At 44.7% G+C, this 12084-nt stretch overlaps 1 protein-coding gene across 6 annotated transcripts in view; it reads right to left on the reverse strand.

Moving 5' to 3' along the window:
* znf710b (zinc finger protein 710b) overlaps positions 1-12084 on the reverse strand; it is a 32029-nt gene that overhangs the window by 4659 nt on the left and 15286 nt on the right. For 4 of the 6 annotated variants that reach the window (XM_061814495.1, XM_061814498.1, XM_061814500.1 and 1 more), the window contains exon 2: positions 1297-2871. In XM_061814495.1, coding sequence (XP_061670479.1) covers positions 1297-2871 — 1575 coding nt within the window. Of the gene's footprint in view, positions 1-1296; positions 2872-6247; positions 6295-11045; positions 11161-12084 lie in introns of those variants that run through there. The other 2 variants (XM_061814497.1, XM_061814496.1) reach the window with 2 other exon arrangements.

Here is a 12084-nt window from a genome sequence, read left to right on the forward strand (position 1 = left end):
CAGTGGCAAGACAGAGGTCTGCACTTACAAAGAAAATCTGAAATGTCTGCCATGCATTTTAGGAAATGTGTTATGGTCTAATGAAACCAAGCTTAAACTTCCATCCATCCATTTTCCCTATCGCATATCCTGGTACGGAGCAGCCTACGGTTGCAGGTGTGCTGCAGCCTAGCCCAGCTAACTGTGGGTGAGAGGTAGGGTACACCCTGAACTGGTGGTCCGCCTATCGGAGGGCATATATAACCAACCAGCCGCAGTCACATTCCCACCTATAGGCAAATTTATAGGCTTCAATGAATCTAGCACCATTGGCTACCGCCCAGCTCCCATCGCACCCGACCCCTATGGCCCCTCTCACAGGTGGTGATACCATGGGAAGGGGGACCCATGTTACCCTTTCGGGCTGTACCCGGCTGAGCCTCATGGGTGCAGCCCCGGTGTGACGGTCTGAGCGCTCCCCCGTGCTGAAAAGTCTCCTTGTGATGAATGTGCATAAATTACTAACAGGGGAATCTGGGTATGCAGTAGACGCTTACTGGGAAATCCCTTGCTCTCATAGTCCCCCTTTTTCTACATAGAGGGAGCTAACATACGTTATAACCTAACCCTAATCTTAAAACAAAAGTTGATTAAAAGAGCCTATCCCAGCTGTCAATGGGCAGGAGGCGGGGTACACCCTGAACTGGTTGCCAGCCAATCGCAGGGCACATAGAGACAAAGAGTCGCACTCACAATCACACGTTGGGGCAATTTAGAGTGTCCAATTAACGTTGCATGTTTTTGGGATGTGGGAGGAAACCAGAGTGCCCGGAGAAAACCCACGCAGGCACGGGGAGAACATGCAAACTCCACACAGGCAGGGCCGGGATTGAACACGGGTCCTCAGAACTGTGAGGCCGACGCTTTACCAGTTGATCCACCGTGCCGCCCCCGATCGCCATTGCATAGATGCAAAATGCTGATTTAAGTCAGTTTGTCCGCTAAAAGCAGAAATAGTTGATAATTTGTTAATCTTATGTGTGGTTATTCCCCTTCTCTATTTTTAATTATCTTTCACTGTGAATGAAAGTATTATCAACGAACATGATCTCGAGCTTTTCAGTTCAATGTGAAGGCTGGGTGGAAAATACCTCCGTAAACCCACAATGTGAAAACTAAAAATTAAGATGCGTCACAGACTCTGTGCATCAGGGCTGTGTCCATATCACGTACAGATAGCAGATTCAAACAGCACTTTGCTGCTTTTTAGAGGCAGGTATACAAAGGACTGACACACACAGACACAAATGAGGGTACCTTATGTGTTAGCGAGTGCTGACGAAGGTGGTGCAGCTGCACAAACTCCAAGCCGCATTGGGAGCAGGTGTAAGGTCTGGGACTCTGGTGCTTCAGCAGGTGGTTCTGGAGCTGACTGCGGTAGGCAAAAGACTTGTTGCACTCGGTGCACTGGAAGGTGTGGGGCCCCTGGTGGCTAGTCTGGTGGCGCTTGAGGTGGGCGTAAGTGGGGAACTCCAGGCCGCACTGCGAGCACACGTGGCAGCGGCCGCGCTCGTGCTTGACCTCGTGCGCTCGCAGCTCACTGGGGTAGGCAAAACCGCGGCGGCAAAAGCGGCAGCTGTACGGCTTGACGTCGGTGTGCTGCAGCATGTGGCGCTTCAGGTGGCTGGTCTGCGTGAAGCCCTTCTTGCAAACGGTGCACTTGTGCGGCCGTGTGCCCTGGTGGGTCAGCAAGTGGGTCTGGAGGTGGCTGGGCTGCTTGAAGAGCTTGCCGCAGTGGGGGCAGGCATGAGGCTTGATGCCATTGTGGCCCAGGATGTGCGTGACCAGATTGTATTTAGACGTGTACGACTTGTCGCACATGCGGCACTTCCAGCGCTTCAAACCGTCGCCCACGTCAACGCAGTATGACTCGTCGATCTGGATGTTGATGTCCAGGCGGTCCACCCTGCGTCCGCCGTGTCGCCGGGGGGGTTGCGGAGGCTGAGGCTGCTGGTGTTGCCCACCTCCGCTGCCGTTACCGTCCGTCCACATCATGTTCTGGCTGCCTTCTTCGTACTCGCCCCCCATGGACATTTCCCCCGAGTCGTAGCTCCCGACTTCGCTGGTCTGGAAGTAGCTGCTGATGGCTTCATCTTGCTGGTTGGACTTCATAACGTTGTTGCCCTGGTGATCTACCTCCTCATCAGCCTCGCTAACGGCTCGACTGTGGCCCCCCATGGGACGCTGACCTTGCAGACCTCTGTGCTCCACACCTCGGTGTGCCACCTGGGTGGGAGGAGGAGGGTGGACGTGGGCGCTGGGTTGCTGCTGGTTGGAGGTCTCCCGCTCACACTCCGAACAGTTCTTGTTGGTTCCTCTCAGGGTGGCCGGGTCCACTTGAACCAACCCACCCCTGGGAGCCATATTGTTTAGCATGTGAACACATGAGGTCATGACAGAGTTCACCACTTCCCCTTTGATGTGGGACACTGTCCCGTCACCGCCTTGGAGGGGATGGCGATCGGGTACCACCATTTTAACATCAGGGTGTTGAGGTGGCCCCTGCTGCCACCTTCTCTGACTGCAGCTCGGTTGCATCTGTCCGTCCTCCGCTAAATTATCCCCAAGGTAATCTCCGTTTGCGCCGATAAGTTGGTCTGCGTACTCGTAGTCCACTCCGTCTACTGGTTGCGCGGGTGACTCTTTGGGCTCACCGGTGTAGAAGCCGTTGGGTGCGATGGTTGCGCCAAAGACTTCATTCTGCGAGATGAGACCTAGCACGGCGGCCTGGGCCAAGGACAGCACAACCACTGGATCTGTTTGTGTGCCTGTGTCCACCAGCCTGGCCATTACCTTGGGCTCACATCTACCCAGGCGCCGGCTCGCCTCCTCCTAGAGACAAAGTAGACACAAATACTCAGTCATGACAATTTTTGTGCTTATATTTTTTGCCTAAAAGCGCCCATCAATCCACAGTCTATGATGTGTAACCTGTTCAGTGTCGCGGGGAGCTGGTGTAGAGCTGCTAATCTATAGAAATTAATTTCTAGAATTTGTCAAAATAGCACACCCCAAGCAACTTCTTTTTCCTCTCTTTTTGACAGTGGCTAGACAACGTGCCGTAGTGGTGAGTAATGTCGGACACAGAATTTTTTCTCGCCCAGTATACGAAACAATTGGTGTTACGGCCGTAAGAGTCAACTTGTCCTGGTTCTGGGTCCACCATAACAGCACCCCCCGCATGGTGGGAATTTGCAGTGTTTGCAAATAATCAGGGACCTCTTCGTGTGCGATGGAATAATTTTCTTTCCAGTTTCACCCACAAAAATAGTTCAAAATCCTGTTTGAGCTGGGATTTTTTCCCCCACCTACTAAAGCTGCACATTCTGAAAAAGACAATTTAAATGAATTGGGATGTGATTGACTAATTTCAGCGCACATCTGTTGCTGGAGGAGCCAGAGCAAACACTGTGGTTAGCGGCTTGTCAAAGTCACGCGCTAAACAATTGTGGAGTAGTCAAGTCTGGAACAACCTCTAATTGAACTTATGCTGATTTCACTGAAGTTGGGCAAGGGTCCCACTACACCAGTGACATTTTTTGTGTTGCTGTTTTTCATTTGATTATTTTATACTCGTGTCTTAGAAATACAAATATTTATAGTAATTATATTATTACTGTTGCATTACCATCGATAAAGATTAACCAGGCTCGGAGCCACCAGTGCCTGGGTTTTGGGGCACAGAGAAAGAATGAAACCTGCGCCATCTGCATGTGTTTAGAGTTCTACACAAAATTGAGTTTTGTTTGCCGAACAAGTGGTTAGCACATCTGCCTCACAGTTCTGAGGTTTCAGGTTTGAATCTTAGCCTTCCTGTGTGGAGTTTGCATGTTCTCCCCAAGATCGGGGTCACGGGAAATATAAGGCACATTGTCCATATTTTAGACCAGTTTATTTGTATTTTATTCATTTGTTCTCAGGCCTCGTAGCTCAGTGGTTAGAGCACTGGTTTGGTAAACCAGGGGTTGTGGGTTCGTATCCCACTGGGGCTTTCACTCCCCGAGAAGGGTTGCGTCAGGAAGGGCATCCGGCGTAAAAATTGTGCCAAACATATATGTGCGTTTCATCTGAGACGACATGCTGTGGCGACCCTGAAAGGGACAAGCTGAAAGAAACTTTCGTTCTCAACAATATAGTCTATCATTGCACCACAGGTCTGAAAGGAATGCCGTTCCAAGTATGTTGTATGTCACATATGTGTAACATCTGACAGTTACTTGAACAGTACGTTTAGCATGGAAACCCAGACTTGCCTCTCCACAACCATTTCTTCCAGCTCTTCCAAGGGGATCCTGAGTTGTTCCTGGGCAAGCAGAGAGATGTAGTCTATCCACCGTGTCCAGGGACATCTCCGGGATCTCCTCCCAGTGAGACAACCCCGGAGTAGCTCACCAGGGAGACGTCCAAGAGGCATCCGAATAGATGCTTCATCCACCTCATCTGTCCCCTATCAATGTAGAGGGGGAGCATTTACTCTGAGATCCTCCCGGATGACCTGAGAGCCTGGACACTCTGCAGAGAAAACTAATTTTGGCCGCTTGTATCCGGGATCTTGTTCTTTCGGTCACGACCCACAGCTCGAGACCATAGGTGAGGGTAGGAACGTAGATCAACCCGTTAAATAGAGAGCTTTGTCTTAGCTCCTTCTTTACCACAATGGACGATACAAAGTTCACATTGCTGCAGGCGTTGCACCAATGCACCAGTCAATCTCCTCTTCCATTGTTCTTACTTGTGAACAAGACCAAGATTCATGAAATCCTCCACTGGGGGAGGAAGGTATGCCACCCATTTCCGACTTAGGACCATGGTCTCAGATTTGGAGGTGCTGAATCTCAGCCCAGCTGCTTCACACTCGCCTGGGAACCATTCTAGTGAGAGTCTGAGATCACAACCTGATAAAGCCCTCAGAACCACATCATCTCCAAAAAGCAGAGATGCAACACTGAGGCCACCAAACCAGACCCCCTCTACATCTCAGCTGCGCAAAGACATTTGATCCGTAAAAGTTTTTAACATAATTTTTGACAAAGGGTCAAAGAGTCTTTGGTAGAGTCCAACCCTCACCAGAAATGAGTCTGATTTACTCCTGGTAATATAGATTGAACCGCTCGGATCGATGTGTTTGGTACCGCATACTCCCGAAGCACCGCCCACAGAACTCCCAGAAGGACACGGTCGAACACTTTCTCCAAGTAGACAAAACACATGCAACCTTGAAGACCCTCCTGAGGGTGAAGACGTGTTCCACTGTTCCAAACAAGGATGAAAAGCACACTGCTCCTTCTGAATCTGAGATTCAACTTCCCAACAGACCCTCCTGTCCAGCACCCATGAACAGACCTTACCAGGGAGGCTGAGGAGTGTGATCACCCTGTAGTTAGAACACGCACTCCAGTACCCTTTTTTAAAAAGGCTAGATTTATCAAAGACTAAATTATTCCTCAAAGGAGTGAATGTGACTCTGAATGGTTATCTGTCATACCGACTGGTGACAACTGACAGCACAGGGTGTACCCCACTTCTTTCCAAAAGTTCACTGCTATAGGACATTTTGCTCTTCTCTTATTGGTTGCAAGAATGTAAACACGAAGAATGCTTGCTCTTGTTGTAATCCTATCGGAGGTGTTGTACTTGGTAGAGGTGACAATAATGAAGGACTCATTCAAGTAAATGATAGAAGAGATGGATACAGTAGATATTTCTCATTGCAGCAAAACATGCCAAGACATTCTCATCTATAGACACTGTCTAGTCCTCAAACAGGCTTCCAACTGAGAAACCATCTCTGATCCAGCATGTTCACCATTGGTACTATGTATGTATGTTGAGGGGGATTAGATAACCCACTGAGCTAAACTAATCAACAAACACGGCACACGAGGGCAGGAAGGGAGATTAAGATAAAAACAATGAAAAAACATAACCAAAACAGCATTGAAGAAAGAAGGAAGCGGAGAGAAAAAGAGTAGAGGAAGAGAGATAAGGAGAAGGGGGAAGGGCAGAGAGAGAGAGAAATAGAGAGAAGAGGAAGATGAGTGCCATGCTACAGGAGGAAGAAAGATATGTACAGAGACAAGAGAAGAGGAAGAATGACAAAGACAACAAGCATAGTGCATGAAAGCCGTCCTTGAGGACCAACTGGAATGAACTTTGAAAGTACCTCAGTAAAGAACAGCAGCCATTAATGAAGTCAGCATTAACTCACCACACTCCTCCTGCTGTGAGGCTTCAGGTGCTTTAAGGACCTCATCCCTGAGAGCGAGAGTGCTGAGTGAGATGAGGCTCACTTGCTATTTATACGGCACGACGGAAGGGAGGCGGGACCTGTATCGACCTACCTCCCTCCATCCCGGCCAAACATACGAACCAGCCGTGTTTAAAAACCAACCAACCAAACAAAAAGGAGAGAAAAAAAAAAGAGAGAGATGCACCATTGATGCCTCACAGATACTTGCTAGAGTGCATTCACTGCATTGCAAGTATCCATCATGTATCAGTCTAGAAATGTGTTGGGAGGACGCAGACAAACGGGAGAACGAAAGATGGTGTCAGGTGACTGACGTGTAGGAGCAAATGAAGGATGAAGGAGAGGAAAGAGAGGGAGGGGAGAGGAAGAGATGGGAGGAGGGGAGGAGGATGTGGTAGAAGCAAAAGAGAAAAAAATAAGAAAGGGGAGCTTCCTGGCATTACACCTAATTTCTGATCGTCAATCATCAGCCAAATAAGGCAGAGATGGGAGAAAAAGGTGTCAAAACAGCTAATTTGTGACAACTGTAGGCCAAGCAGGTCATGTTTATCTTCCTAGTGAAGAAAGAAAGCTAGACCACGGCAAAACATTTCAGATAAACTGTTAATCTCACAGGGAAAAACACACTAGGTATACGTATAATTGCTGTTATTATTATTATTATTATAGATGTAATTTGCAGTTGTGTAGAATAGTGTGATGACAACCACCGAAACAAATTACATAATGTAGCAATCGTATTGTGCAAAGTGCCTCTCAATCCTGTCTGCTCAGGACAATGTGACTAATGTGACATTACAAGAGCAACAACGATGGCTAAAAGGCAAACGCCATGATCAGATTCTGAGTTTATGATAAAGAGGAGCAAAAGTAATCGCAGTGTCATAATATTGAAATTACAACTCTAAAAGGTATTATTTTCTAAATGTTTGTGGAAATAACTTTTCCATTAAGTGTGCTCTGGTGGGTAGATTAGTAATAATAATAGACTAACATAAAATACAAATGTAGGGCAACAGTAAAATCACTTTTTTTTTTTTCCAGTAAATGAGTACCTACTTCTCTGCTCTTCTCAACTTTGTAAAGTAACAACAGAACAGGGAAAAATAAATGACCATGCTAACCATACCAGTTAGCTAGTCGTCCACCTCAGTCGAGAGGCTACAGTATTTATTTCATCAATTTAGATGCGCTAAGTCTCAAGTTAGTTTCAGTTTTATGGTAATATTTAATGTTACCTTGAATTTTTTAAAGAATTCTCGGTGGTGTTCTCACAAATCTGAATGAAAATATTGCCTCTTCTAGCAGACATTCTTCAGAAGTATGTAATGCAAGGTGGTGGTGGTATGCCTCGCGTCAGCCAAGACGTGCAGCTTGGTCTGCCAGAGAAGAAGAGGCTCAAGACGAAGCGGGCTTCCAGCGCAATTAGCGAGGGGCACAAACCGACTAAAGAAAGAACAATAAGGTAAACAAGTCATACTATGACACAATAACTCAGTATAAATGTCATCAAACAGATCCAGAAAGTCAAATTTGGTATATGACTCTGTCTCTCTGTTGACAATAGCTGGACGTTAAATTTGGGAATAGACAGTAACTCTCGTTATGGTCATATTGCACGGAATGGTTCCGCTCGTTAGTTGACGGGAATGACACCTCATTCACACGGGTGAATATTGAAAATTATTTCAAACAAATCATTCTGAGGACACACACTAACCTGCTGCAGAGTCTGCTACTTCAGAAACAGGTGAGCCTTACAATTTAACACAATGCTGGCCCCAATTTATTTTATTTTTATTTTCAAACAAACATACAAATACACTATTTAACCCAGAACGGCCAAAAAAATGCCTCAGTTTAAGTTATGGCTGTCTGTGACACAGCTCAGTAAATTTTTTTCGCTGCATTACTGTATATCTTCAGTTGTTAATAATTTTTTTGGTCATTTTGTAATTTTATTGTTGCTATATTTTAGGGATGTTGTGTGAGAATCTGTGAGAAGCCTACAGCTCAGAATGGACCAGGAAGGGGGGCTTTGTTGTGTTGAGCACAGGTTTACAGAACAACTTAGAACGGGCAGCGTATCACCACAAGTAAAAAGCATAATGATCAGGGTAACAACATTTTAATAATCCTCATAATCACTTTAATGTTTACAACAATCTTTCAAACTTGCATTTATGGGTGCAGTTTTAACAGTTATCTTTTCAATTAATCCTTCGGCGAAAACTAGCTTCCAAAAAAATCGCTGACAAGGAGAATACCTGGCCTCCTGCTTCAAAATATGTCAATGGACACAATCCAGTGGACATCAATTTTGAAAAAGCTTTGCAAAATCTTTCCAGGAAGCCATGTAAAACTCAGTGTTCTAGTGGAGAGTGCAAACTATGTAAGAAAATGTAACATGAGGTCTTGTGATTTGTTACAAAACTTAGTTCTTATTTACTCTAAGAAAGCCATTTTATTTCCATTGAAGTTTCCTTTATTTGGAGTTTTATATTAGTTTGCATTAACTTATGGGTAGTAATACAAGCTACCAAATTTACTTATTTTTTATTGAATTTTTTTTTATGCCATTTGGTGTTTGAGCTCAATAATTCGTTTTTATTCATCCATCTATTTTCTGAGCCACCTATCCTCACAAGAGTCGCGGCAGTGCTGGAGCCTATTCCACTATCATGAGGCAGGAGGCAGGATACACCCTGAACTGGTTGCCAGCCAATCGCAGGGCACATAGAAATGTATTTTATTATTAGCATCCATTAAAAGAGACGTAATCCTTAAAAAGCCAAATTTTAACTTTTCTTTCTTTTGAGGGGCGGGGGGTACCCGCCACCGTGAATAGATTATTGTTCTGTGGGGAACGCTTAACCCACAAACTTCCCAGTTTCGAAAGGTGCAAAAGAGATAGGATGACAACAGAAAGCCAGGAACCTATTGTGAAGTTTAACACCTGATACTGACTTCTCCTATACTGTTATGTTCAAAGTAATTGAAACGGAAAGTACTTTGTGCATCACACCAGACACTGGCGTCATCAATTTATTTGATTGCCGAATACCAAGGGAAAGGGCAAAAAGTTGCTACAAAGTCCTCTTTTAGTGTACGATGTGTGAAAGGCAGAGCCACGGAGTAAATTTTGGCTCAAGAGTTAGATCAACTCGAGGGTTTGATGTGAAGAGACTCCTCGCCGAGGCACATGCATAAATCTCTCAAATGAGTTCAGGGTGAACACCCACATTGTTTTTATCTTTCACTTTTAACATCAGTTAACCCAATTTGAAATTCAGTAATGATAAGCATACTTCACAATGTCAACTGCCTTCATTGAGCCTCCCTGCTCAACGTCCCTACAAACTACATTCATCACACGACAAGTTCCGTAGTATTATTGTACAATAGTTAATCCCACTTATCAATTGTGTGAGCATGGTAATGGTCCTGCATTTGACTAGTTAGACCTCTATAAAGTTACTAACATGGATAAAAAATACCGCATTTTCCACACTATAAGCCGCACTGTATAAGGCGTACCTTCAATGAATAGCCGATTTTAAAACTTTTTTTTTATATAAAGCGCGCCGCATTATAAGGCGCATAGAATAGACAATACAGTGGAGGCTGGTGTTATGTTATGCATCCATTAGATGGAGCTCAGCTAAAGCCTCAATATCGATTCATATCTAAGGCGCACCGGATTATAAAGCACACTGTCGGCTTTTGAGACAATTAAAGGCTTTTAGGTGCGCCTTATAGTGCGGAAAATACAGTAAATATGTCTCCTTTAAAATATTCCTTGAAACATAGCCAGTGCAGTTAATAATTGAGCCTGGAACTGACTCACTTTGTAATGAAATTTAAAATCAGGTCTCCCAGAACTGATTCTGAGGTTTGCGATGTGATTTGAACATCTCTCTGTACAGCAGACATTATGACCACACTATGTCCTTGCTGGCGGGCCATGTTCATGTCACATTCCTGATTCCGCTCATAGAAAGAAAGCCACAACGTTTACACAACCGATGGCTCGCCAATCCCTTCAACTGAACACCTCAAACTAACTCTTTTCTTACCAGCATTTTTGGACAATAACTTTTGGAAGCAAAGCAAAGCAAATTTATTTATGTTGCACAATTCATACACTTCAATTCAGTAACCTTGAATTGAAGAATATTTCCCACCCACCAGGAATCCTCCCATTTTTACACTTTGAGATATGAAGTGTTGTTAAGAAATTGTGAAGCACATTTTAATGTACACCACATAAATAGCACCAAAACAATTACCGACAGTAAATAAACTATGACGCTGGTACTATGCTATAACCTAAACTGCTGTACTTCTTTGAAAAATGGCCAGTGAGGCGGCAAATAAAGGACGTCTATTTGAGGTCATGCGTTTTAATATATATGGTTTTATCAAGTAGAAAATGTGCCTGACAATTAAATTAGGCAGTGTCAGAGATACAGTATGAAAATTATAAGTCGTGTTTTTTGCAAAAAATCTAACATGAGTGTGATGTGGCATTAATTGTCATTTTTGGAGAGTGTGTTGCCACAGGGTTTTTACACATACAAGCAGCTTGTGAAGTGACGCTTGTGAAGTGATGTGGATTAAAAATAGCCAAGTGGGAATAACATTATCGTGCTTATATTTGAGTGCATGTGCGCCACATTCTTGTGAGAACGTGATCACAAAATTATGTACACATAAGACAATACAAATCAAGATCAGAATCCATCCATTTTCTTACCCACTTATCCTCACAAGGCTCGCGAGGAGTGCTGTCAATGGGCAGCATGCGGCGTACATCCTGAACTGGTTGCCAGCCAATCGGAGGGCACATTGAGATTAAAAAAACAAAACAAAAACAAAAAAAACAACACAATCATACCTAGGGGCAATTTAGAGTGTCCAATTAATGTTACATGTTTTTGGGATGTGGGAGGAAACCGGAGTGCCCGGAGAAAACTCACGCAGGCACGGGGAGAACATGCAAACTACACAGAGGTGGGACCGGGATCGCACCCGGGACCTTAGAACTGTGAGGTCAACGAATAAAATTGCATTTAAAGAGCAGAAATAGCTCCTATTCTACTTGTATTCTTATATTACTTTTTGAAAAAAATCAAATGAGCAAAATGCACCGAGATTTGTCAACTCGGAATTTTTCTTTGCACGAAACATATCACAATATCTTTTGGCAAATGTACCCAATTATGGATTCAAAGCACTTTTAAAACACTGGATAAAGTCTGATTTTCATACTGTACATTTAATTGGGGTGTGCTTTAGCCACTTGTTGAGTGCATGGCGGATCTGATCATAGAGCAGGTGACTGGAGGGTTAAATAAGGAGACAAATATGCACAAACCAAACCAACACACTGTGCTTGAGTCTACAATTTTCAAAGTTTGTATTTTAATTGTCACACACTGTAGTGATGAAGGTGGAATCAACAACAGGAGAGAACATGGAGGAAAGAGAGAACAAGGAAAGCTGCAGAGGACAAAATGGGGGCACAATAGAGGAAGAAGGGGAAGAGAGGGAGGGAACAGATGATTGCATGGAATGAAAGAGGGATTTTGAAGGGGGAGGAGATAAAGAGAACAGGGGTGGGAGGGTGGAGGAAGAGAGGCAGCAGTGGGGGAAGGGAGGATGGAGAGGAAGGAGAAAAACGAACCCAAAAAAAGAAAGAGGGAGAGAGATTCTGGAAGGAGTGCAGTGTGGGAGAGGAGGGTGACATGATGGAAATGGAGCGAGTGTAGGGGAGAAACGAATGAGAGAGGGGT

The sequence above is a fragment of the Syngnathoides biaculeatus genome, chromosome 3 (assembly GCF_019802595.1).
Source record: "Syngnathoides biaculeatus isolate LvHL_M chromosome 3, ASM1980259v1, whole genome shotgun sequence".
In the NCBI taxonomy this organism is placed as follows: domain Eukaryota; kingdom Metazoa; phylum Chordata; class Actinopteri; order Syngnathiformes; family Syngnathidae; genus Syngnathoides; species Syngnathoides biaculeatus.